Source organism: Fulmarus glacialis, unplaced genomic scaffold, assembly GCF_000690835.1.
Source record: "Fulmarus glacialis isolate BGI_N327 unplaced genomic scaffold, ASM69083v1 scaffold9644, whole genome shotgun sequence".
Lineage (NCBI taxonomy): Eukaryota > Metazoa > Chordata > Aves > Procellariiformes > Procellariidae > Fulmarus > Fulmarus glacialis.
In genome coordinates, this window is record NW_009207436.1 from 6528 (window position 1) to 32400 (window position 25873).

General features: G+C 48.3%; 1 protein-coding gene across 1 annotated transcript in view; it reads left to right on the forward strand.

Annotated features, from left to right (window-relative positions):
• Positions 1-25873, forward strand: part of DNAH9 (dynein, axonemal, heavy chain 9) — a gene marked incomplete at its 3' end in the record, with an annotated part of 68655 nt that overhangs the window by 3306 nt on the left and 39476 nt on the right. Inside the window, exons 4-17 of the mRNA XM_009576100.1 lie at positions 1941-2152; positions 2358-2591; positions 5432-5599; positions 7833-7949; positions 8849-8999; positions 10021-10135; positions 11874-11942; positions 13178-13304; positions 15830-16085; positions 17303-17544; positions 20007-20142; positions 21236-21432; positions 21523-21947; positions 23603-23825. Of these exons, the coding sequence (XP_009574395.1) occupies positions 1941-2152; positions 2358-2591; positions 5432-5599; positions 7833-7949; positions 8849-8999; positions 10021-10135; positions 11874-11942; positions 13178-13304; positions 15830-16085; positions 17303-17544; positions 20007-20142; positions 21236-21432; positions 21523-21947; positions 23603-23825 (2672 nt within the window). The remainder of the gene's footprint in view (positions 1-1940; positions 2153-2357; positions 2592-5431; positions 5600-7832; positions 7950-8848; positions 9000-10020; positions 10136-11873; positions 11943-13177; positions 13305-15829; positions 16086-17302; positions 17545-20006; positions 20143-21235; positions 21433-21522; positions 21948-23602; positions 23826-25873) is intronic.

A 25873-nucleotide genomic window follows, 5' to 3' on the forward strand; every position in this document is an offset into this window, starting at 1 on the left:
ATTTTCAGCAGCTTCTGTGGTGTCAGTCTGGAGGAATGGGGGTTCAGGATAACAGGACAGATCTCGTAGCCAACTGAAATGACCCAGGACTTTATTAGACTGCTCTTTCCCAGGCTTTGGCCACTGCAGCCCGAACCTCCTTGCTAAAGGAACAGCAGTTTGCACTTTAGGATGAGGCCCTTTGGGCATGAGGATTTCAAGGATTCTGATGAAAGCAGGTGTTGTCACCTGTGTCACCCATCCCACATGTCTGTCCATATCCCCGTCCAGTAACATCCTCCCAGGGTTGCAAGGTCTTGCCAGCCCACAGCTCTCCTGGCCACCTTGTCAGCGAGAGGTTGCAAGGATCCCGGTGGGGTGGGTGACCTGTAGGTGGTGGTGTGCATCAGCAGATCTGCCTTCTCCTCTCCCTTATTTTGCCAATCTGGCACAATTCAGTAAGACAAGAGAGCTTTGAGCAGAAAAATGAAAGGATTGTGTTTCCAGTTTAGGGAATTAAAGCCTTTTTTTTTTATTACTTTTTTCCTTTTCATTCATAAGAAGATTTATAAGGAAGGAAGGATTTTTTTTTTTTGGCCTGTAGGTGAAGCAAAATTCTACCTTAAAAAATGCAGTTCTCTTGAATCATCTTTTTCTGGTGAGCTTTGCTTAGGGGAGTTCAGTCCAACCAAAGGAAACACTGCAAATTCCCCTCCGTAGTGAAAAACAGTGTAGTCCTGCTGCTCCATCCCCTGTAGACCAACACGACCAACCCTCCATGTCCATCTTTAACCCAGCTGCTCGCTGGCAAGACAAAACCATTCAGGCTTTGCTAGCTATGTACATGCTAACAGATAACACTGTTCTTCACCCCTTCACATGGAAACATTTAATCTATTAAGGATCTGTGTCACACTCTGCACTGTGCAATTTATATGGGCTAGAGAAACACCCCTTATATAAGGAGCCAAGAGTTCATTGTCAGACTAATTAATACTTTAAGAGTCTAATCAAAATACAACAAATATTTGGGTTTAATCTGATTACAGCAATACTAACCCTAATTGGATAATTTGGACTATAATTGCTAACTTCCATTACAGCACAGTTCAGATTTGTATGCACCTGCTTTTAAGTCTCTGCCCCTTTCCTTGGTGTTGTGCCCTCCCTGCTGATGTGGTGGTGTGGCTGTTGTCTGTCTTCTTTGCTGGGAAGGCAATGTTGCTAGTGGGGGTTTCTTCTTCCTTGGTCTTGGGTTTTGGGGGTTATTTTTATATGCATTCAAGTACTTCCATCACTTCTCTTCTTGTTGGTCCACAGGTTTAATTGCACAATTATCACCTGGTTTTATTAATGCTTGCACTCTGGGATAATTCTTCAGGGTAAAACCACACAGCTTTACAAAGCTAAGCTAAAGCTTTCAACTAGTCAGACATTAGTTACCTTGCTGTTGACAGATTTGCTGTTACAGCCAGGACAAGTGGGACTGTGGTCATCTGCCCACTGGGCAAGGGGATGCTACAGCCAAATCTGAGCTAAAGTGAGCTCAGGCCAAGACCTGTGATGCTATATAGCCTGTGATGCTATATAGCCTGTGATGCTATATAGCAAGGCCTGTAGCCTGCTCATAGTGGTGGCAGCACTGTATTTTCAGTGCTGCTGGACACGTTCCCCGCAACTCATTTAGCAGTTGTGGATTCAACCTCTGCACAAATCCCTGTCCCAGCTCCCTGTCCCTTGCCATCGTGTCAGTTTATTTCCTGTTCTGGTTACTGCCGTAGGTGAGCAATGTTCATGGGTGAGCAATCTTCAGCACACAGGTAGAGTGTGCTTTGTGTGTGTCAGGACTGTCTGTTTTCCCAGGCACCTTTCCATCCAGCGAGGTGAGGCCAGCATCCAGCTCATAACCCAGCACACCACAGCTTGGTGGATCTTACCACTTCTCCCATCTCTTAACACAGCTTTGACCGAAGCTCAGGACATTTACCTGCACCTGACACCCCTCAAGCGTCATTTGGAGGACATAGAGAGGGTTGAGTTCAGCGAGGTGAAGCCTCTCCTGGTCCCCCTGCTCCATGTGGTGTGTTTGATCTGGGTCACCTCCAAGCACTACAACGTGCCCGGACGGATTGTAGTGCTTCTCCAGGAAATCTGCAACCTTCTCATTCAGCAGGTGCGTGGCTGTGATGCCTGTATTTGCCAAGGAAAGTTTTTTAAGGAAAGTGCCCTCTCTCCTCCTTTCCCCTGTCTTTTCCTGGCAAAGTGATCCTTTAGGTGACATTTAACTTGAGGGGCAGGTTCAAACATGTTCAGTGCAAGAAGTCACTCTTTTCTGTGATGGCAGAAGTGACCTCTCAGGTGTGATTTTGCTCTTCCAGGCCCTGGTGTACCTGTCTCCAGAAGACCTTCTGAAAGGGGAGATGGAAGAGAGCCTGGGCAAGGTGCAAATGGTGCTTGGCATCCTGAACGCATTCAAAGGGGCATTTGAGGAGAGAAGGGAAAAACTGCACACGTATTATGAACCAGGCCAAGAAGTCAGGGAGTGGGACTTCCATGCCACGATGGTGTTTGCAAGGCTGGACAGCTTCCTGAAGAGACTGGAGATGGTGGAGGTGAGACTGTGGTCTGGAAAAACATCGCAAGCCTTCAGGAGAGCTCTGTAGCCAAGAACTCCCTTGCTGGCATCTTCCCTTCCTGTACCTTCACCTGGTGCCAGGGGATGGGGCCACTCTCTTTGCTGTTAGGTCTCCTGTTACAGCAAGGCTAGGACCATGTTTTACCATGTCCTGCTCAATGCATGTGTAAGCTATGCAGTTGTGTCCTTCTGGTCAGGCTGGTAGGTGTGGCTTTTGTTCCCAAGAGTCCTGTCGGAGTCCTTCCTCCTGTTGGGACAAGGGAATGGGGATTACTGGGGGCTGTGGTTTGCATGGCTGTAAATAAAGCAATGCAATCTCCCAGTCCTCCAGTTGCCACCAGAGACACCCTAGAGCAGGGTCCTGCCTGACTCAGAGAGGGCACGTGCTCCCCTGGAGGCTGGGTGCCGCTTGGCTGTGCCACATGGGCCTGGGGAGGACCATTCCTTGCCAGGTCATCCCTTCATATCCTAATGGTCTGTCAAACTGGGGCGCTGTGTCTCAGGGGTGTCCCTGTTTGCCGAGGCAGGGACATCTGGTCTCATCCCTCAGCTCCCAGCGTGGCCGAGGGCTCCTCGAGCTGGAGGGGATGTTATTCTGCAGAGAGCAGGTCTGAATGTGTGGGGGCAACCCCGTGCATACGAGCGCTCTCCGTGCTCTTCTTGTCAGGTGGCTGTATCTGGAGACCACAGGCATATAGACACTATATACCTGTTATACAGACACTGTATATATCCGTTATACAGACACTGTAGATACCTGTTCTTTCTCAGGCAATTAGCAGCACACATCTGCTATCCACACACTTCCAAAGTGAATCTCTTTGTTTATTGTGCCACGTTCCCAGTGTGTAGGATCGGATGTACAGCGTACAAGCTGCCGACGTTTGCCTATTCAAAGGAAGTCTGGGTTGTTTTTCTCCCTCTCTTGTTCTCTCCAGTGGGACAGAAGGTTTTACTGGTTTAAACGCACTGTATATTTTTATGTGTTCTTTAATTAACTGTCTTGAAAACCATCGTGACTGATGTCTATTTTAAAACTGTTCATAATGATGTTTTCCAATAGGGTTTGGTGTGCAGTAAACCAAATTATGCTGGCCAGTGTAGAGAGGAATATAAGTAGGCACAGGAGTAACTGCGGGTCATCGTGAAAACAATATGAGTGACTAATTATGCACTGTCACTCTGCAAAGGCTCGGGTCACTGATTGCTCATCGCTTGGATACTATGGGTATGGGCTACAGAAAAAAAAAAACACAATAGGGAGGTTTTGAGCTGCACATAGTGGCAAAGCACTGTGCTTTTTGGTCAGTGCCCACGTCCTCCTTCCATGGCTGTCCCACACCTCCGGGGACAGTAAAAGGCTGCAGTATATGCAGGGAGGAGCTGTAAATTAATAATAATTGAAAGCATAGTGCACACCAGCCTGTTAATGAGGAAAGCTTCTGCCTCTCTCTCTGTCTCTATTTCTGCCCCCCGCTTCATTTCAAGCAACCTTGTAAGACAAAGCAAGGGGCAGCTATTATTTCCATGTTGTTTCTGCCTTACAAAGTATTTGTTAAAGTGAATGTGCTCTTACTAAATAGCATGAGTGCATTTGTTTTCGAAATTTCATAAAAGCTGCAATTAGCTGGTGCATGAGTAGCCCATCAACACATGGAGAGAGTTCATCTCACTGTTTTGCATTGCATGTCTGCTGTAAAACCTGCCGCCTGGTGGGGTCGGCTCTCTGCTTGCACCCTGTTCTCTCAGACATGTGGGAGGGTTCTCAAAACAGTGATCGTTTAGCTGTCACAGGGACCTGTGAGCAGCTGTTCCCTTGGCTGGAAGCTGTTCCTGATAAGCCCAACAGTCTCAGGAGCTGTAAGTGTGTGACATCGCCCTGCTCCTGCCTGGAGCATCACAGGGTGGCACCGAAGCCTGGTGATGCCTCTGCATAGCATTGGAAGCTCTGGGCCACAGGCTGTGTCCTGGGCTGTGACTCATTCAACAGCTGCTGTCTAAGAGGCACTGATGCTGGCTGAGTGCTGCCTGTTTGGGTGTGACGCTCTGTACCCGCTTAACTCTGCGTTCGGGGTTGTTCCCTGAGCTCAGTGCAAGCAGGACGGCCACCAGGACATTCCTGTTTTTGAGATCAGCATGTTTCTCCTGGTCCTCTGAGATGATGGATGTTCAACCAGCCCTTGCTTAACCCTACCAAAAAGAGATGGATGGGGTGGGGTAGCGGCAGGGCTGCCCAGAGCTGCTGCCATAGCCTGGTGAGTGGGGCATCTTCCTGAGAGGTGGCACCGTGGGGTCAGACCCTGCCAGGCTGCAGAGGATGGGAAGGGAAGGACCCATGTCCCCATCTCAGCACAGAAAGGGCCAGCTGGGCAGGCTCAGTAACACCTGCTTGGACACACAGAGGTTTTACTGAGCAGGAGCTTTTGGACAGTTCAGGTACCTGTAAACATTAGAGGTCTCCTCTTGGTTAAAACCTTAAAATTGGGATTCTTAGCTATGCCTCATGACATATCAGGGTCTCCTGTTGCTTTGGTTCTGTCCCCTATATGCCCTTAAAAGCAATTTTACAGTTGGTGTACTATTTCCAGTGGCAGCAGCAGGTCCCACTAGGGAGGGACATGTTATGACCAGCCGTTGATGCCCAGGACAGGCAGGATCTGGCTCCCCCTTCCCACTTGTGGCACTCAGCTTGAGCACCAGCAGTGTGCTTGGGGAGGTGCTTCGGCACGGCAGTGAGCACAGCTCTGTGTTGTGACAACTGTTGTCATCTTCTTTTGTCAACTTCTTAACCTGTGTGTGCCTCCATTGACTTTGAAGGATCTCCTGGCAACGGCCCTGGACCTGATGAAGCTGGAAAAGATCGAGTTCAGCGGGATTAAAGGGAAGGCCCTGGGCCAGCAGGTCCTGGATATGTATGAGGAATTCCAGGAGGCATACAAGGTGTTTGCAGAGCGAACCTATGACTGTCTTGAGCTGACCAACATGGTAGGTGGGACCAGCTTGCGGGAATGCCAGCAACATGTGCATGTTTCCAAAGCAGCAGTTTCCTCTGCAACGGAGCCCTGGCTCACATGCAGTCCTGCTGACTTCTTCCCAGCACCTTCCTCCTTTCGTTATGATCTGATCTGTCACTGTAGGGAACAGGGAGCTGCTGTCCTTTCCTGCAGAGATTTGGGAGTTCTTGCAGGTCTATATCTAGCATACCTTCTTAGTTCAGGACCTTAGACCAGTGCAGCTGGGAAACCTGGGTTTCCATGCCTTTTACACAAGCTTTCCCTGTATGTGATGCTGGGGTGTATGAGCTGTACAAACATCCATGTCTCTTTGCTTTCCTGCTCTTGGTGCGTAGCTTGCCTGTTGAGGGTTAGCTCAGGTAATCTCTGGGCATGTGTTTGCTGTTGTCTAGATAAACGCTTGGCATCTGGTACTCTCAGAATTCAAGGACTCCATGTTTTATTATCAGTAGTGCTTTAATTAAAGGAATATTCTCAGCCCTCTGGGTCATGGCTCACACCAGCATGTGTCGTACAAGCAGGGCCATGGACCTCCTTACTGTCTATTCAGAAACTCCTGCTCTTGGCTTTGACATCAGAGCAGTGTAGCCTGGGTGAGCTATGAAGGAAGGGTGGAAATGGCATTTCTGAAGGGACCTGTGTCCAATGGTTGTGTCTGATCTCAGAGGATCTTTGATTTCTTCTGCTGCTTGTCCTGTTTGCCCTGGGATCAGTTTGCTGTATTTGGTGAGCAGGACATGGTTAGGCCTGTTTACACATCCAGAGGAGGAAGTGCTACACTGGAGTGGCTATAGGGAAGCTCCGTGGTGAGGAGCTCCAGTCTCACACTGCTCGTGGGGCAGCCATTCATGGGAGACATCCAAGCGGAAGGTAATCCCGGGGCAAAGTCCTCCCTCCAGCAGGCTCCTGCCTTGCTCTCTTCAGAAAGGGCTGTGCTGGGATGAAGGGTGGCTGGGCTGGTGGTGTGACACGGGGCTAGTGTGTCCTTCCTTCGGGTGTTGGGACCTGTCTGGTGTGGTGATGGGTGGCTTGGGCTTTGCTTTCTGTAGTCCCCGGTACATCTCTGCAGTGGGTGGTATGTCCCCAGTGCTGCCTTGGAGGATCTTGCTGGAAAGCTGCTTGCTCCATGTCACCCCTCCTTCAGGAGAGAGAGTACAGAAAGAGTGGTGATGGTGGCTCTGCAGGAGCTTGATTTTGGTGACCCCGTGGCCTTTTGCGTGACTGAGTCATGCTCGTTCTTTCAGTGCTTAAGTTTTGCACCGTTTGTTGCTGTCTAGAGCCTCTTTTTTAGCTAACACATGGTGTCTGGTCCTGCTGGAGCTCAGCAGTGACAATAGTAAAAGCTGTTTCCTTGTGCTTTGTCCTTTCAGATGAGAGTCACATGGTCTCATTTTTAGTAGCTTTGTCCCAGCTAGGACAGAAGGGCTGAAGTCTCCCAGTTCGTCAAGTTCAATCTTTGATTTGGACTCTTTTACCTCTAGGAAAACAAACCTAGATTTTACTCTTGAACTTCAAAGCATTTATTACAATTGGAGCAAGAAAAGCAGTGCCAGAAGATGGTGGAAATTACAGAAACACAGAATTGTTGAGGTTGGAAAGGACCTCTGGAGATCACCTAGTCCACCTCTGCTGCTCAAAGCGGGCTCAGCTAGAGCAGGACTGTGACCAGTCAGGTTAAATATCTCCAGGGTTAAATATCTCCAAGGGTGTAGACTCCACAATGTCTCTAGGCAAGCTGTGCCAGTGTTTTGAAACTGCCTTTATTGTTGCCCCACTTAGAGCCAACTTGTCATCAACACCACAGGCTTGTTTTGGCTTGAAAGTAGACTGGATTTGGAACTCAGAAGGTGCATCTGTGGGTTTTCTGGATGGTGGTGTAGTCTTCAGGCCAAGTAGGGGTGGAAAGGGTGCAGAAATAGTCCATCTTTCCTCTAGGCTGAAGTTAGTGCTTGTTGGACTGTGGAAAGCCCTCAGGACCAAAAGGTCCATCGCAGAGAGAGGGCCATGATCTCAGCTGTGGGACAGTATGGAAACATCCTTAGACTCCGAGGGGCTTTGCCATGTTGTGATGGCTGAAGGTTGGCCAGAGGAATGGTTTAATTCATGGTGAATAAAAGGAGGAGAGATGTCTGGATCAGGAGGTTGCAGGTACCTTCCAGGTGCCATCTTGCAGCCTCACAGCTTACTGTTTTGCCTTCCCGCAGGAGTTTGAGCAAGACGCCTTTGGTTTCCAGCAGAAGGTAGAAGACATCGACCGGCGGCTGGGCACTGTTTTCATCCTTGCTTTTGACGATGCCTCAGACTTGGAGCATGCCTTCAAGGTTTGTCTGTCGCGTCCCTTCTCTTTTGTAGAAGGGAAATCAGGATGCCTATGGTTTGCCACAGTGAGAATCACACAGAGGAGGCCAGGCAGTGCTGTAGCTACAGTCACACGGGGCTGGTGTTTGCTGATGAGAACGGACAGTGGGACAATAAGACTTGTAGCTTTTGGACTGGTCTTGGTTCGTGATGCTCAGGCTTGTGGGTCCCTCGCAAACTGTGAAGCCATGGAGCTGGCAGCAGCGTGTTTGCTGAAAGCTTTGGGAGTATTTCAAAAAAAATAGACCTTTGTTTAGTTTTAGAAAGAGTAGTCAAAGAAATTATTCAAATCAGGCTTTCGGATGCCAAGAGTTTTACTTGTGTCTCTGTCTATGAGTTGGAGGAAACTTTGCTTTTTCTAGGATTCCCTTGTGAGAACCACTGTTAAAAACCAGGTGATTATGGTTAATATAAATTTGTTAATAATTGTTAATACATGGGTGTATTTCAATTTTGGAAACTGACGTTTTCTAGAAACAAGGCTGTTTTGTTTACTAATTAATCTATCTTGCAGAAAAAGTAAATGGTATTTTCTGAAAAACTTCAATATAAATGCTTGTAGAAAAGACTGTAGAAAATGAAAGTATTTATCTTTCTAAAGTTTTTGAAAAAATAGCAAATTTTGAAGCATTTGAAGAATGACAGTTAGAATATAGTTCACCCACAGAGAAAGTCTGAGCATCTCTGTTACAAAGGGAGGGAATACCTGGAAAAGCAGGGTAAAGAAAAGAAATTTCCCTTTTCCAAAATGCCCATCGGTGCAGACATCTAGGCTAGTAAGGAAAATCCTAGTGGCTTGCTCTGCAGAAGTCAGGGTTGTGAATTTTTTCCCCTTTTTTTCCCTGCTTCTTCACTTCCACAGTTGCTGGACATGTTTGGGAGCCTTTTGGAGCGACCAGTAATTGCTGCAGATGCTGCTGACAAATACTCTGTCCTCATCAGCATGTTCAACAGTGCCTTGGACCATGCTAGGCTGATCTACTCCAGGCACATCCAGGAAGAGCTGAAGCTCGGTGGGTGGCACGTGCTGAGTAAAACTGATTTTACAGAAATTGGATTTAGATTAATCTGGGGGGGGGAAATGATTTGCTTTTTCTAAGGAAACCAAAACTTCCCAAATTGCAAATGTTTTCAGCCTCTATAGCTCCTAGTGGAAATGGAAATGCCTGGGAAAGCTCTGTTCTTAGTATTAAAGCAAATAATCTGTTGGGGGGGAAATATTCTTTTTTAAATGTGTATACATGATATGTGACTGGGAATGAAGACACATGCTGAGCTTTTCCCCCAGCAAGGCTGTGACAAGAGGTTTCTCTCCACACTTGTGTGCTGCCTCAAACACCCCATGGGACTTGCAGACCCACTCATGTGCTCCCCAATATAAATTTATTGCGTTTCCCATGTAATGTTTTAAATGCAAAGTATGCAAGTGGGACTTTGGAACCAAGGGTTTTCCAGGTTTTTTATTTCCCATGGTTGCACAGGAGGGAGTGGGTAGATTCCTACCAGATCATGAGGATTAGAGTGTGTCTTTTTGAACAACAACCCATTTACTTGCCTCAGGAAGACAGTACTGGAACCAGGCAAGTCCAGAAGAGGCAGCGCTGCTGGAGCCAGTGCAGGTTAGCAAAGGGAATGGAGAGATTCATGGTGGATGAGTCCACCATTTGCTCTGAATTTGGGGGTGTTGTTCTGTGGGTGTTAGATAAGATGGTCAGAACTAGCTCCTGGTCAGAAATCCCTACATCAGTGTTTATGGGGAGCAGGGAATGCATCCCAGGCAAAGGATGCCTCTGTATCAGCTCTGTTTCTAACATATGCCGGGCTTCTCCTTTGATCTCAGGTCCTTATTCAAGGTCCAGAGGCATTAGGAGACTTGCCATGGTCACAGACCTACATCAGTGTAGCAGATGCTTAGATTTAAGGAAGGAAGCTGGGAAGTCAGAGCAGTTTTGCACAGATGAATTTCTGTTGCTGCATCTTTGGGATTACAAGTGCAGTGTTCAGTCAAATGCTGTTTCAATGTGCTCTCCCCAGGATCCCCCACTGTGCACAAGAACATGCCACCAGTAGCTGGAGCGCTGGGCTGGGCTCGGGAGCTGCGAGCACGAATCCAGGTGCCATTTGGTCACTTCAGGCACATCACACATCTGTGCGTGTCTGTTCCAGCTAAGTTGCTTTATGACCATCTTGGTATTTTTTCTCTAATCAATCTGATTTTCTTTCTGTGTTGAACATTATCCAGTGGTTGTAGCTGAAATAATTCTTAGTCAAAGAGGTGTGAAGTGATTGCACTGGTGCTTTTCAGCTTCCCTGTGACCATTTTTCAAGAAACTCATTAATTGGATTTGTTTTGAAGTGGTTAAGAGGCACAGTGGGATAGCACATGGGCTATTCAGCTTTCAGACATAGTCCTAGGTTGCAATTGAAAGTGGTATTGGAACCTTTCCCACTGAGATCCCACTCAGCATGTGCTCCAGGACCTCCCTGGGAGCAGCCCAGGCCTCAGCTGCAAGCCCTGGTTCTGTCATCATCCAGGCTGTGAAGGGCAGAGAGGTGCTGGACTGGACTCATCTAAGATGGATTGATGGAGCTGAGTTTCCCGGTTGGTGAACAGATGAGGACTTGGCTGGGCACTGGCAGAAGACAACTTGCTAAGCATTAAACAAAGGAGCAATCTCCCAAGATCAAGGCAAAAAGCTAGTGCTGGAATACTTATAACCCGAATGCTTCTTATTGTCGAGGTCCTGGAGAAATGTGACCCCACACTCACAGCTGCCACATCTTATGGCATCGTATGAGACAGCATTAAAAGCTGTGTAAGCAAAGCAGTGTCAGACTTAGGACAATTGAAGGTACTTCAGGGAGTGCCTGGAGGTACTGCAAGGGTGCCCGTTATAGCTCACAGGAATAGCTTTACTTGTGCTGAACAGAATTCTGAGTAAATGGATCCACTTTTTTTATGTGCTTGACCAAAATAAGCCATTTCCATCACCGTGCAATATTTGTAGCCTTCTCTCACTGTGTATTGCCATTAAGTGTCTTTAAGTGCACAGTTATTCTGCAGCAGTAAAGACATCAGTGCAATGAAACAGGTTCTTGGACCGTCCTCAACACAGAGCCCAAGTTATCATGTCTGATTTGATTCTGAATGGCAAATTTTGTAAACCATGAAGAAGAACCCAGGTCTGCATTTTGCATTGATTTTCTTTCCTCTGTTTAGAGCAGTTAATAACATGCCCTGCAGCAGGGGTGATGTGATGCTATTTCCTACGTGCAACTTGTAAGGGAAAAAGGATTAAAAAGGAAAAACGAAGATAGTTTAGCTGGGGTTTGCTTAGGGGACTTGTTTACTTCCAGAAGGTTTGATCAGCGCTTGCCCAGTGGTGACTGCTCAGGCACTTCCTTTGTTAGTTTTTGTTTAGGTTAACTCAGGTTTTGTCAAAATGTCCTCCAAAATCAACAACCATTTTCAGGAAAACTTGGGTATTGTAGATGAAACAGTGGGAAAAAGATGGCCTTTTAAGAATTACTCTGGCTGGCTGCCTCCCTGGGTTCAGAGGCAGTTGTACCTGGAGGCTGGAGGTTGCCATGCTCTGTGCGGATACAGAGTGTGAAACTTCCTCCAGCAGCACTGAGCCCTTCTACCCCCCAGTATGTGGTTCCCATATTGCAGGTTGCCATGCAAACACCCGAGAAAGAGTGCACCGGGGCTTGGATAGCCTTTGTGCAGTTAAATGATTTTCGGTGATGTGGAGGGGGTGAAATCCAAGGTCTCCAGTCAGTTAGAGGCTGCCTGCAAACTGGTGGGTGATCTCGGGAAGGTGTAAATACAGACTACAGCCTCACAGAGCTAAACGTAATGCTGAGTTTGTCTGTTGTGCTACCAGCTGCTTGGACTCTGCTGAAGGAAGAAGGGTGATAGAGAAGTATGAAGAAATGATCCGCCTGCTTGACAGGTAAGTGGTGGCTCAGGCAAGGCTGTAACTGTGTAAGAAAAGTTGTTCTCCTCTAAGCCACCTTCCAGCACGTTTGCCAGCCCAGGGCCTGGGAATGTCCCTTTCTAAGCCAGAGGGAGTTTTTTGATGAGGGAAGAGGAGGAATCCTATTGCTATATGCCACAGTCTTTCTGTGACATCTTGAAATGGGAAGTTCGCATGGGAGGAACAGGAGCCATGAAGCCTAGCAGAAACATTGGAATAAACGTCTCCTGGATTTAGAAGCTGCTGTGGTGGAAAACCTGGGCTGACCAGAAGTCTCATCCACTTGTGCCCATTCACAGAGTGTATTTACAGTGGCTGTAATGTGTGTATTCCACAACTCGGAGTGGAATTCATTGCCCCTGACTTGGTATCTTAACATTTGATGTTAAATCCGAACTGTTCATTCTGGACTTTCCCTTGGGAAGAGCCACCTCCCCAGGAAGGAGATGCCTCTGCAGGGCCTGCTCTCCATCAGCAATGAAGGGAGCTGAGACATTTGGCTGCTGGGTACTGCAGGGCAGTTGGAGGGAGCCCTGTTCCCGATTACCAGAACAAAGGCTGGATAATTACGGTACAGCCTTTCAGAAGGGAGCAGACCAACAGAGGTTCCCGGATGACTTCAATAGAGATGGTGTTTTCTGGATGACATTTCCCAAAGCGCTCAGGTGACAACACGATTCAGAAGAGACTTTGTTTCTTGGGTGGTTGGGACTGTGCATGACATGTGAGATATCGCAACCCCTCCAGCCCTCTGTGTTTCCATCCCCAGTGGTGTCACTGAGCTCTCAAAGAGCTGAATTTCCCTCAGGCTGACGGTCTCTCTGCAGTCATTCTGAGAGAAGTGAGGGCAACTGCATCCATCCCCAGCATTTGTATAGGCTTAGGCACCCGTCCTGCTTAGATACTTTGGAAATACCCAGTAGCTGCTTATCTATTATTTTAGGCTAAATGCTTTTGAAAGCCTGTCTCCAAATCTGAATCCTCTGCTAAAAATGGTCCTTGAGAGATCTTTGCCCTCCTGACTTGATGCTGTCACTGGGTTTCGGGTATTTGTCTTTGAAGCCATGTTATTTATGGAGATGGCATGGATGGGTTTTTAATATTCCTTCATGTTCTTCAGTCCTCAGAAGTGGACTTGGCTTTCATTTGGTTATATGCCTTGGTCTGCTGGCTTGGTAGCTACATGGTGGATGTTTTTTTTTTTCTGGCAGGTATCAGGAAAAGCTCTATGTAGACTGGTCCCAGACAGTCTCTGAAAAATCACAGTACAATCTTACTCAACCGCTCATCCGGCAAGATCCAGAAACCAAACTGATCACAGTCAATTTTGATCCCCAGGTAAAAACTGCTGCCAGTTAGCTTTCCTGCCTGCCTGTGGGCATGTCTCTAAGCCGTGCCCCACCGTGCACGGGAGGTATGGTGGTATTGGTACTAGATCTGTTCTGCTGAGATTCGTGGAACCCCTTCTGTGATGGGTAACATGAATTTACCATCCTCTTTGTGGGCTCTATCTCCTGGTAAAATATCAGGATTACAATTTAAGCAGAGCAAATTCTAGTTAAAGCCAATGGCAGGAAGTCCCTGAGTAGCCAGATATTTAACTGGTGTCCGCATCTCCAGACCAGAGTTGATATTGGTGTGTGGCGTGTTGGGGCATCATCTACAGAGGTGGGTTCGTGTTATGTGTTCCTGAAATCTGAGCTTCCTGAAAGGGTATAAAAAACCCAAAGGAAAGGTTTGTTTTGTTACGCCAATGTTGCGGCTGTTGGATTTCCTTTACTGTGGTGCATGAAGCTTACCATAGATTTAAGATCTTTTCTCTGTCCCCTAGAGCTCCCCTAAAGCCTGTCTCCAGCACAGGGAGGATTGACCATCCACCTCACCCAAAGCAGAAGCAGGCGTCCAAGCCAGCAGTGTGCTTAGATGGATTGAAAGCTTCTGGGGTCTGGTGGGAGCCAGGGTCTGTCAACTGTAAAAATGCCATTTGCTGGGGAGGCACTGAATCTCAGGGGCCTGGGAAACATTGGCAGCAAAAGCTTCCCCTGTTCCCTGGGGCATGCTGCTGTTAAAGGAAAGTGTTTAGGTTTCAGAGCTCATGCAAGCTTGGCCCTCAGTCAAAGGATTTGTCCATCTCTTTGGAAGCTGCTTGCTAAGGTGTGAGCCAAATAGCCCCAGGGGATATTTTCCACCCTTCTGGAGCCTGTGATGTGCTGAGCATGCCTGTTCTCAGCTCTTATACCAGTCTTTGAGTGCTTCTGCACTCCTCTTCTCAGCTTTCCATACTGACGACTGCCTGATGTCCTCAAGTGCCTGCCTAGCAGCCCCTTCATGCCCTCCAGAATAGATAGGAACACCTATTTTGCCTAGAGGGAGGATGTATTTGCAACTCTTCAGCACGGAAGAGTCCTCCAGAGCTCACCTTCCATGGAAGAGAATGAAAGAGGGGAAGACACCCTTGATCCCATGGTAGGGATGTCCCAGACATTCCAGTGCAAAGAAGGGAGGGGAGCTTGGTTCTATCTCGCTTGCTGTCTTGCTCCCTCAGTCCGCTGGTTTTCCCTTTCCTCCCATCCCATCCTCCTTCGTCCATGTTTCCAGAGTGCCCCCTGCACCCTTCTTCACCCCTTCTTTCTTTCCTCTTCTTGTCATCGTGTTCATTTTCACTTTAGTATTGTAGATAGTCTGAGCGTGTTATGACTTATCATCCTGACTTGCATTGCATGTTCCTCCCCTTTGCTGTCCCTTCAGAGGGACAGTGCTTCCCAGGTGCCTTGGCCAGTTCTGCTGGATGCTGGATTTTGGCTAATGTCAGGCAGTGGTGGAGAGGTTTCAGTAACCCCTGCCTCTCACCCAGGGCAGTGACAAAGGCTCCTGGCCATGCAGTCCCCGTGCTTGTGGCTTCACCTGCTTCTGTTCATACCTGCAGCTTTCCAGTTTTCAAAAATAGAGGCAGGGAACTGGGACCAGAGGGCATGAAAGGGATGGGATCAGAGAGAGATTTCTTCTCCACATTTTCACAGGAAGGGATGATGCGATCTGCCAACCTCAGGGAAAGGTGATCTTTAGGGAGCTGCACCCCAAGCTCAACCGCAGCTGGGAGAGGTCTTCACCCCTGCCATTGCCCATACAACGTACCAAATTTCTGTCACCCTGCCAACATGTGCAGTTCCAGGAGCATTTTACCTCTCACTAGCCACTAAACCGAGCAAAGATTTTTAGTCTTAGAAGTGATATATCGCGCTGGAAGACCTCGCTGCTCCCTTTGTTGCAGGGACTCATTTACACTTGGGTTTATAATTTAATAATCCCTCTCAATCTGGTCCCATCGCAACTCAAACATGCACTGGCACTGAATGCTTTTGGTCGGGCTGGGAGAAATCTCCAGCAGAAGCCATTGGTGGAAGGTGGCCACAGGAAGATTTGAGTCACTGGGTTTGGGGCCATGTTTTTTTTGTTTGGTTTTTTTTTTTTTAGTGCCAGTCAGCCCAGCAAACCAACAAAACTGGAGCCATCTTATTTTTCACTTAGATAACTGCTAAGCTCTGCTTGCAGGCACGGTATTGCTGAAAGACTCTGTTGATGAGGATAACTGAGAAGACCAGAGATCATCATGGCTTTTAGAGACCGCGTAGAATTTGCTGGCTGGGTAGTTAACAGGGCTGTCTGTCTTTGGAAAACCAGAGGCAAAGATCAATGGGAGACAGATGGTATAGACTAGGAGATGTCCAGGCTCTTTTCAGAGCCTGCTGCTTTGTGAATAAAACAGCAGGAAACACCTAAGATGCTCAGAATTGATTGGAGGGTGTCTGCCAGGTAAATGGGGAGGATTGCCCCATGTTCATCTCTCTGCCTTGTTTCTCCAGCTGGTTTCGGTGCTCAGGGAAGTGAGCTACCTGTCTGGCAGTCAGATGGGAGCCATCCCACCGACAGCAGCAGAAATCTATTCCTCCAAGGAATCGTACCGGCAGATGGTGGCCAACTTGGAGCTGATGGCGAACAGATACAACAAGGTCCTGAAGACAGTCCTGGAGGTCGAATACCCTCTAATACAGGGGCAGCTGCGGGATATTGACTTGAAGCTGAAAGAGGCAGAAGAAACACTGAACTGGAACATGGAGGGTGAGCTAGTTCTGCGTTAGGGGGAAAGAGCATGTACACTTGGGTCTCATCAGTTTCCCCCACGTGTCCAACCTCCGTCACCTGGTTCCCAATTGCAGTTCCCAGCAGGGCAGGTGACTCTCCAGCAGACCCAACACTGGGGAGATGAAGGTCAGCCCCCAGCTTGCCTGCTCCTTTCCATGTTTCCTTGATCTGCTGGGGTTGTGGACAGGATCCTGCTCCCTTCAGGTTCAGCCTGGGCTTTTGGGGAGGAGGTGGCAAGATTTGTGTTTGCAAGAGCTGGCAAGGCTGGGGTTGAAGCATCTGCTCAGTGCCTGTGCTGGCGCCCCTGTGCCAGCCCAAGTGACCCATTGTGTGACTGTGTGCCTGTGTTCCCGAGGCACTGCTTTCTCACCCACTTTTGCAGGGAGCGGGAACCCCTAGCCCAGCCGTCTGGCACTGGGATGGACTTGTCCCAATGAGAGACAGGGCCACCTCGTTATCTTTTCCAGAAGGATGAAATACTGCAGCTAGATGTGGGTTTTATGCACTGTGGCTTTGGGATGATTTAGCCAGTGTTCTTGCTTGATTAGTTTTAACTGCAAAGTAGACTGGAGGAAGACAATTTGTTTCCTCTTGGTGAAAGCAGATTGCTCACAGGTGGAATATATATTTCTGTCATCAGGCCTGTGGTATGAACAGGAACAAGTGTCCTCCCTTGGGAACATACAGAGCAGAAGTCCTCACGCTGAAAAACTCCTTCTCCATTGCACAATAAAGATGAAGAGATTTTCCTGCAGATGAACCCTAAGTTCCCTGCATCTAAATACAGCCCTCGTTGGTACCTGGGGCTGGCACAGCCCATATGAGTTGCAAGGTCCCTGCTCTAGTGATGGTGGCAGGGACACTCAGCCTGTGGTACTCATCCCCCCATGCTGCTCTCTCCAGTAGCAGAATGTGGGAGATGAAATCTGGGTAGAGGGAAGCGGGAACGTCAGATATCCCCATGGTGCTGGTACTCCTGGCAGAAAGCAGAGGCTGCGGCTGTCCATACCATGGCTTGTTGGGGTAGGAGGGAGCTAGAAGTGGCTCTGTTGGTCGAGATGTCTCTTGTGTTAATGATGGGTGAGAAATTCATGAGACCAAGGGGAAAAAGTTAGAGACTGGTCTTAAGAGTGCACAAGAGCTTGACCCAGCAGCTTTGAAAACATGTAGTCAATCATCTCATTTTTTACCAGGTGTCTGGGATCACATCTCCATGGTGATGGATGGTGTCCATGACCTCGAGCAGCGGATACAGAAAGCTAAAAACAATGTTGAGGAGATCCAGGCCACTGTGCAATCATGGGTGTCGCCCATATTCGAGAGGAAAGATGGTAAAAGGGAATCACTGCTAAACCTAGAGGACTGTCAGGACCGTCTGGAAAGGCGTTACAGCCTTGTCAGAGAGTCAGGGCAGAGGATTCATTCGCTGGTGAAGGTGAGGGGACCTTCTCCAACAGTTTGTTGGCTCTTCATAGGCTCTGTGTGTTTCTCCGCTCTGTTGAAAATGTCCAGAGATGTTTCAACTAATTTGAAAATCTTACCCAGTGTTAATTAGCAATAGCTTTGGTGAATGAGCTGGTGTGGCTGTGTGGTGTGGGGGCTGCTGGTTGGGCACTGCTGAGGACCTAGTTCGGGGCAGGAACGGGAGCAGCCACAGCCCAGTGAAGGAGTCGGCTCCAGCAGTTCTGGCTGTTGTGGAGCCACTAGAGGGGAGTCGTGCATCAGGCTCTGGCGTCCTGCTTAGAGGAAAAATCCCCCTCCAAAATATTTACCTGAAAACAGAGAGGCAGCTGGCTGTGGCTGATCTTTCTGTTTCAGAATTGTTGTCCCGCTGCGGGAGCAGGAGGTGACGCTGACACTCCAGGGAGAAGCTGAGTGACAGGAGAAAAGCTGCTGTCCGAAACCTCCGTGTTTTACAGCTACTTTGCCAGTATTAACTGTCCTCTTTGCAGGCCAGGAGAAAGCCCAAAGCTCTGCTCCTCACCTGCTCGGAGTGAGGTGCTGTGCATGTTGGGCACAGCACCTTGGCCTGGAGGGAGATAGATTTTAGATCCGGCCCTCTCCTGAGGGTCACCGTCTGGACTCAGTCTGTGGAGAGAACCAGCTGACCCTCTCCAGGACACTGAGCTCTTGCTGCTCACCTTGCCTTGGTGTTTGCAGTCAGCCCTGGACTCCTCTAACCCTCCTCTCTGCACACTGAACCCGTGGTGAGGATTTTACTGTGCACACGTTGTTCTGCTGCCACAGCTGTTAACAGGCTCAGCCACCTCCAACTACCACCCAAAAGACCAGGGCACTTCCCAGATTGGTCAAGGAGAATATGGGGTTGTGGTCATGGCAGGAGGGATGGCACCACTGGTGTGGTGGCACCGCCAATGCTGCTCACAGGGGCAGGACCAAGTGCAAAGCAGCATGAAGGGAAAGGCACCACAGCCCAAAATGGGGTGTCCCCATGCCTCTGTCCTGGCTGTGCTGGCCAATCCTGGAGGAGCAGCAGCAGAGAAGCCAAGAGCTGGTCTGCTGGGCTTCCCCCAGTTGTTCAAGTCTTCCTGGGGGCAGGTGAGTCTTGAGGCTGCTGAGAGAAGCACAGCGAGGGTTTGGGTACGTGCACCAACAGGCAAAGGTTAGATGCTGGCTCCCATTGCCCTTTTTTCACCAGGATGAGGCCTCTGGAGTAAAGGCTCAGTAAAACACCAGTGACAAGGGGACATTATGAAATACAAGGACAGGGAATGGTGAAGACAGGGTGGTGCATTCAGAAGGGTGTTCCCACAGAGTTCATTCCTATGAAGTTCCCCTTTCTCTTGCGTCAGCTCAACATGGCCAGGGTGAGTCTGCAAGGGGCCAGAGCTCTGGCTGTCTCTGTTGAGAATTTAAGCACCCAGCTATGACGTGTCAAGCTGCTGGGGAGCAGCAACCTTTGGTTGGCTCAAGCCCAACTGGCAACACCACTTTATCTCATGTGTGCCAAGCTGCCATGTCAACGCTGGGAATGGCACCCTCTCCTATGCCCCCATACATGAAATGCTGTCAACGTCGACCCCTTGGCAATAGGCAGTGTGTGTTGATTTCTGCTCACTGCAAGCTGGACCTTCTATTTTTTTGAGACTGTGCCTCTGTTGAGAGCCCCTGGCAGGCTTAGAAGAAGGAGCATTCAGAGGGCATGTCAACGCAGGGGACAGGATCACAGTGGAGCATGGGAGGCAGTGGGAGGTGCAGGGAATGGGTACACTGCCTGGCTTTGTGGGGATGGGAAAAGAAAACCAAAGAAGGATGGGTCCCTGCTGTGACCCAGAAAACTCTGAGTTTCCTGACTGGGAGCTTCCCTGGAGAAAGGGAACACAATAAGCTGAGGAGGGAGGTTATTAGCAAACCCTTTGTCTTCTGATCCCAAACTTTGTCTGGTTTTATGTGGTTTATTTAAAATCCCTTTCTTGAATTTAAAAGTTCTCTGGTCTTGAGATGACCATTTGTAGGGCAGAGGTGTAAGCAGTCCTTGCAGGTCTCATCCACTCAAGGTAACATTATATGGGCCACCAGGGCTGGGTCTTCATGCATTGCGATGAGCCTTTGAGACCCCTGAGTGCTCCCTGCCCCAGGTGTGCAAAGCAGCCTTGAGCCCTCGGAGAAGAGGGAGGAGAACATGTTGCAGACCTGCTAAGCACTCCATTTTTACCTTGCAGTTATTTTGAGTTGTTTCAGATGACAAAGCGGCCCCTGACAGGAGGAGCAAATCGTGGCCATGCCACCAACGGCAACATCCGTCTGTCTGGTCTCCCATCCCTGCATGAGGCTGGTACCCATGTGCTCACTGCCATCAGTCCTTAGCTGTGGGCATCTCTCTTGTAGGACAGACTCAGCCCCACTGTATTTGAAGGAATCTTCTTTTTTTTCCAGGAAAACCAGAGCCTCTTACTTGCAGACCCAGCATCTGACATCTGGAAGGCCTATGTGGATTACGTGGATGAGATAGTCCTGGACGGATTCTTCACTGCCATTGAGTGCTCGCTCAAGTACCTCCTGGAAAACACAGGTGACTCCTGGTTCTTCTCCCCTGGTTGCGATGGCTGCTTCAGTCTCACCAAAGGCGGGGTTGTGTTTTGTGCTCTCCTTCATGCTTAAGATTTGCTCTCTTCTTCCTGGCTTTCTGCTGTGCCTCTTGCAATGTCTACACCAAGTGCTGGGGGAGCCTCCAGACAGGGCAGGTGACTCCATCCCCCAGTCACTGGAGCAAAGCACTGCTCAGGAGGAAGGGATGGAGAAGACTATACACGATTTGCAGGGATTAATGGGCAGACAAAATTGAGGTGTAATCCCAAGTCTGTGCTTGGGCACCAGTCATCTCCTTCCCTCCCATGAACAAAGCATCGGGGTGACACCAACTTTCATTTGTGGAGAGTCTCAAGAGCCAGTTCTGCTGATGAAAAGCATGAAAGAAAAACCTCAGTCCCTGAGCATTAAACCAGTGAAGAGGTGAGCTGGGTTCAGGAGTCACTAAATCAGACCTATTGCCTAAGGCCACCATGCAGGTTCACTCACTCTGCTGAGAGCAGCTTGTGTCTGGCTAAAGCACGTCTCCAGGAACGCTTCCCTCCTGGATGTGGAGGCACACTGAGTTGAAGAATCTAATCCAGTTCTTCACCATCTTGTTAAAAACATGCACGTAAATTCACATTTACATTTGACTTCAGTTTCCAGCTGCTGGTTTTTTTTTCATGCCTTTCTCCACTAAATTAAAGATCCTCTTGGTTCCTGTTGTTTTCCTCCTCTGCAAGTACCTGTGCGCTGCAATTGTTCAGCTCTCAGACTCCCTTTTGATTAGCTAAAGAGCCTGGTCTCTTTAAGGCTTTCCTCCACAGCATTTTTTCTGGTCCTTAAATCATTTGTGTCTCATCTGTTCTCCAGTATCTCCTGTGGGTACCAGAACATCAGCTAGTTTGCCAGCATCTCTTCCATGTTGTGTGCAGACATAATGTCACTGGACCCAGTGAGTGGGTGTCTGCAATCACACCTGCGTGGTGTCCCTGTGGGGCATGTGTGCATCTGGTGGTGGGATGTTAGTGGTGGCTCAAGATCATTTTCCTCCCTTTGAATAAGATCCTGGCATGTCTGTTCTTCCCTACCAGATCCCAAGACAGGACTCGCCCCCCTGTTTGAGGTGCAGCTGGATTTGGTGATCCCAGATTTGATATTTCGTCCCTCCATGGACCCCGGCACAAACGATGGCTTCTATGACATGGTGGAAAGTCTTCTCAATGACATCTACCGGATCTCATCGCTGGTGCCCAGGCTGGCCGAACACAGTGGCTTCCCTCACTACCAGGTCCGTGGCTGGAGGGTTCCCTCGTGCTGTGTGGCAGTGAGGAGGTACCACACTGCTCCTGCATCACTGCGATCTCCTCTCCTCTCCTAGGCTGACATGGAGGACATGGCTGACCTGGCTGACATGCGCCATGACCTGATGGGACGTGTGCAAGCTGTGATGGTGGCCTGCTGCGATTACCGCAGTGCCTTCGACCACTACTCCTACCTCTATGGGGATGACAGAAAGGAGTTTTGCCGCCAGTTCCTCCTCTACGGGCACATCCTCACCACTGCAGAAATTGAGGCCCATGCAGAGGACAGGGTCCCTGAGACGCCTCCCACACTGCAGCAGTTCAGAGAGCAGATCGATTCCTATGAGAAGATCTACGAGGAGGTGAATCGCATCGAACCCATCAGCATCTTCCAGGGCTGGATGAAAGTCGATGCTCGGCCTTTCAAGGCATCCTTGCTGAACGTGATTAAAAGGTGGAGCTTGGTGTTCAAGCAGCATCTCATGGACCACGTCATGCACAGGTAAAAGCTGTTCCTGTCTCCTCTCCCCGGGACCTGTGCTGACCAAAGGGGCTTTCTCTTGTCTTGGCTGTGCTTTATCGTTTCACACTGATAACCAATGGGCTAATACATGAGCAAGAGAAGGGGGCCCATACTGCATGCCAACTCCATCGCATCCCCTATATCTTCCATCCCCTGGTGTCTGCTGGGAACTGGTACTACTGAGTGTGTAAAGTGGAAACAGTTATATGGACTTGGTACCATTGAAATCCCACAAGCCAATGCTCCTGGGACCTGCTGTGTGGTGTTACATAGGATGTCTGCTTGTCCGTTCATCCTGATATCCTGATCCAACTAAACTAATCTCTGCTAGGGCTCTATGCTTACTTTGTTGAATTTGAAATTAGCCATCAGTAAAGCTGCATTAATGCCATGAGATACCTGCTCTATTTCTAAAAGCATTGCTCTTTTGAGTGCACTCTGTGTTTAAAAAAAAAAAAAAAGAAAAGAAAAAAAAAAAGAAAGGTAATTCAGGTTGCCTGGCATGAGCAGTCATGGGGAGGTAGTTTCAAGGTTACAAAAAGAAGGAGTTTTGGATGTAAGTTTGAATTAACATGTGTTCCCTGCTCTGAATAGCTGCTCAGTTGCCAGGCCTGTGCAGGACAATGCATCAGGTGATTTATTTGAGTAGTCGCAACTGAAGGATGTCATAGGTCTTGGATGCTTACAAAGAAGTATTTACAGACATATGTAGTAGTGAAGGCTGCTGCATGTGGTGGATTATATGATCTCTTGTGTTCTTTTCAGCACCATAATTCTGTTAGATAATTTCTGTGCAAAGAAGTTTTTGTGTAGCTTAGAAAGGGCATTTAGGAGTTCCTGTTAAGAGTATCTGACTCAGCAGTTTAGCCTTTATTAGATGAAGTATTTAAGGATACATTTTGGCCCAGCAGCATCCACAGAATTTAAGTGGGGACTTAAAAAGTAAGTGTTTTGAGAAGAGGAGAATGGCTGTGCTGGAAAGGACCAGAGATCCAGGAACCCATCATGCCTCTGCCGACAGTGCCCAGTAGCTGGTGAGATTAAGAACAGGGTAAGCAGGTAGGGAAACTTCCCCCAAATACTCTCTTTGTCTCTGACAATTTATAGCTAAAGGACTTTGAGAGGCGGGGGTCATGCCTTTGTATTTAAAGAGCTGGATGGAATTTTTCTCCCACAAATGTTCGATTGTTTTTCTTAATTGCTATGAATTTTTATCATCTGCATCCTCCTGTAGCAGGGAGTTACCCTGCGAAATGAGGCAGTGTGTGAAGAAGAATACCTGTTTGTTGTAGCTTTGCAACCTGCCAGGTTTATTTGGGGATCTTGAATTCTTGTATTGGAAAAGACAAGATGAAAACTGTCCTTTCAAACTCACTCTCTCATTCGTACTCCTTCTCAGATACCTTTTCTCCAGCCTGAGAAGTCCCAACCTATTTATCTATTCCTTGGAGGAAGGAATGGATCCCTTTGAGCATGAATTGTGGTTCTGATGCCCTCAGCGTGTTGCCATGCAATGGACAGGGTTAGCCGGGCCTTTCCCCTGTCCATGCCAGTCCAGCTGCCTGGTAAAAGGCTGATAATTATTTCGGTAGGAACTGCTCTCATTTTGTGCTTTCCTGCTTTGTGTTATATAGCTTGGCTGACCTTGATGACTTCATAAAAACTGCCGATAAAGGTTTGAGCAAAAAGGTTGAAAAAGGCGATTATGATGGCTTGGTGGAGATTATGGGTCATCTCCTGGCCGTTAAAGAAAGGCACAGTGTCACCGATGCCATGTTTGAGCCACTGAAGCAAACCATTGAACTGCTGAAGACATATGAGCAACAGCTGCCGGAGGAAGTCTATAAGCAACTGGAGGTGGGTGAAAACTTGTGGTGGACACACCAATTTGTCAAGTAGCAGATGTCAAAGAGAGTGTGAGCCTTGCATTATATTCATTGCAGGAATATTTAAAACCCCACTCCCTGTCATTAGGGGGCCTCAGTAGATAGTATTTTGCTATTGTGGGATGTGCCTTAATAGCTCTAAATTTTGGAGTTATATTGAGATTTTTATTTTAAAGCTGAGATTAAGTCTTTTGTTATGTATGAAAAACATAGAATTGCCTGCTCCAACTCCCAGTGATTACTCTTGAAAAAAATTAGTGCATTTTCAAATACATCTGTTAATTAGGTTGAATTATAATTATTTTTAAATAAGCCAGTTCTTGGCAACTGTGGAGATGGGAAGTGTAATGTTGGCAGAGGAGTTGCCTTCTCATAGGACTTCAGTCCTCCACTGGGTCTGTAACACCAAATCTGCTTGACCCAGAGGACATCACTGGGAGCAGGTTATGAAAGTGTTTTGGCACCTTTCCACATCTGGCTCGGATGAAACAGTTTTCTTTTGGGAATTCCTTTCATTTCCAGAAAGGGGACTATGAGATAGAGGTTAGAAAAGACTGTGAGGTGCCCAGCCAGCCTTGGGGAACAGGAGACAAGCACTGGCAACAGCCAAGATGTTACAGTGAACAGGAGAAGCGTGTGGCTACATGCTGATGGATACCCTACAGTCATGGGGTGCTGTGGGCTGAGGGGTCTGTGTAGGACACAAGGTTTGAAGCAGGACCTTTTGGGGAGATGTTTCTGCCTTATGCAGCTGTGCAGCAAAGGCTCCAAGTTCTCTGCTGCAGGCTTGCATGGGAGCTGAGTGGGGTTTAGCAATCCCCTGGTTTTCTGCTTGTGCAACCGTGATCCATGGGTGGTCGGGTCACCAAATCTGGAATAGTTAAGGGTCCTAAAAATACCTAAGTTCCTGCAGACTCCCTGAAAACCAGGAGAATTGCATTACACGGATGGTCTGGCTGCTGCAACAGCTTCAGGCCAGCATAAAACATGATGCTGCGGGGAACCCAGCTCTGCAAATTCCTCTGCCTGAGAGCTGCTTGTTTGGTGCCTGTTTGTGCAAGTACATTCAAACAACTGATTTATTTTTCTGGTAGAAGAAATGAGGGATGCAGGGCAGCCATTCAGATGCAGGAGATAACAAAACAGTTTTGTTCTTTCCGGCAAGCGACAGCAACAGGTAGTTAAATGATTCATTCACTCCTGTATACAGTGGGAAAACCACAAATAAGTTCCTCTAGGTACTGCTCCCTCCATGGCTGTGGAGATGGATGGGCTAGAGCTGGTAGTTTGTATGAGAAGGACGAAGAAGCAGCTCCATGTGTGCCCTAATGTGGTCATGGGTAGTGATTTCTATTGAGACTGAAATATAAAGTGCCAAAAAGGGACCTCTCAGGAGGGACTGGCCCTGGTCTGGCTATCTCTGCTGCCTTGGAGCTGCCTCCAGGTTATTTCCCTTCTTTCCATAGTATTGGTGGGTCTCTATTAATTTCCTCAACTATGTGAACTGGGATGAAAAGAAACCAAAGTCTTTCCTGTAGGCTTGCACAGTGCGTGGGGAAGGGGGCTTTCCAAGAGCAAAGCACTGAGACTTGAGGACAGCAGAGCCCTTGGCTGTTGTCAGTGTCTGGGCTGAGGATATGGCCTGAGAAGCCTAGTGGGAAGAAATAAAATCCCTTTCTGAAGAATATCCCAGGTACAGAGGGTGGATTGTCAGCAGTGCTGTGCACTTGCAGCTTGGATGCAGACCTGAGAAAGAAACCAGTCTTATTTAGTACTGATATTATATACATAGGCTGGAGGGATTTGCCCCAGGGAGCTCTCTAGAAGTCCTTCTGGTGTAACATCTTCTGCTCCAAGAGCTGGCAGGAAATTTCCCAGGCTGTGTTTCTTAATTAGCTCTGGGAAGCCAGACGATCTGATGACCTGGGATTCACAGCCCATTCTTTTGCCTTCAGCCTCTCCCAGCAGGCTCCGGGTCCCGCTGGGCTTGGTGTTAGGATCACTGTTCTCTCTCGAGCC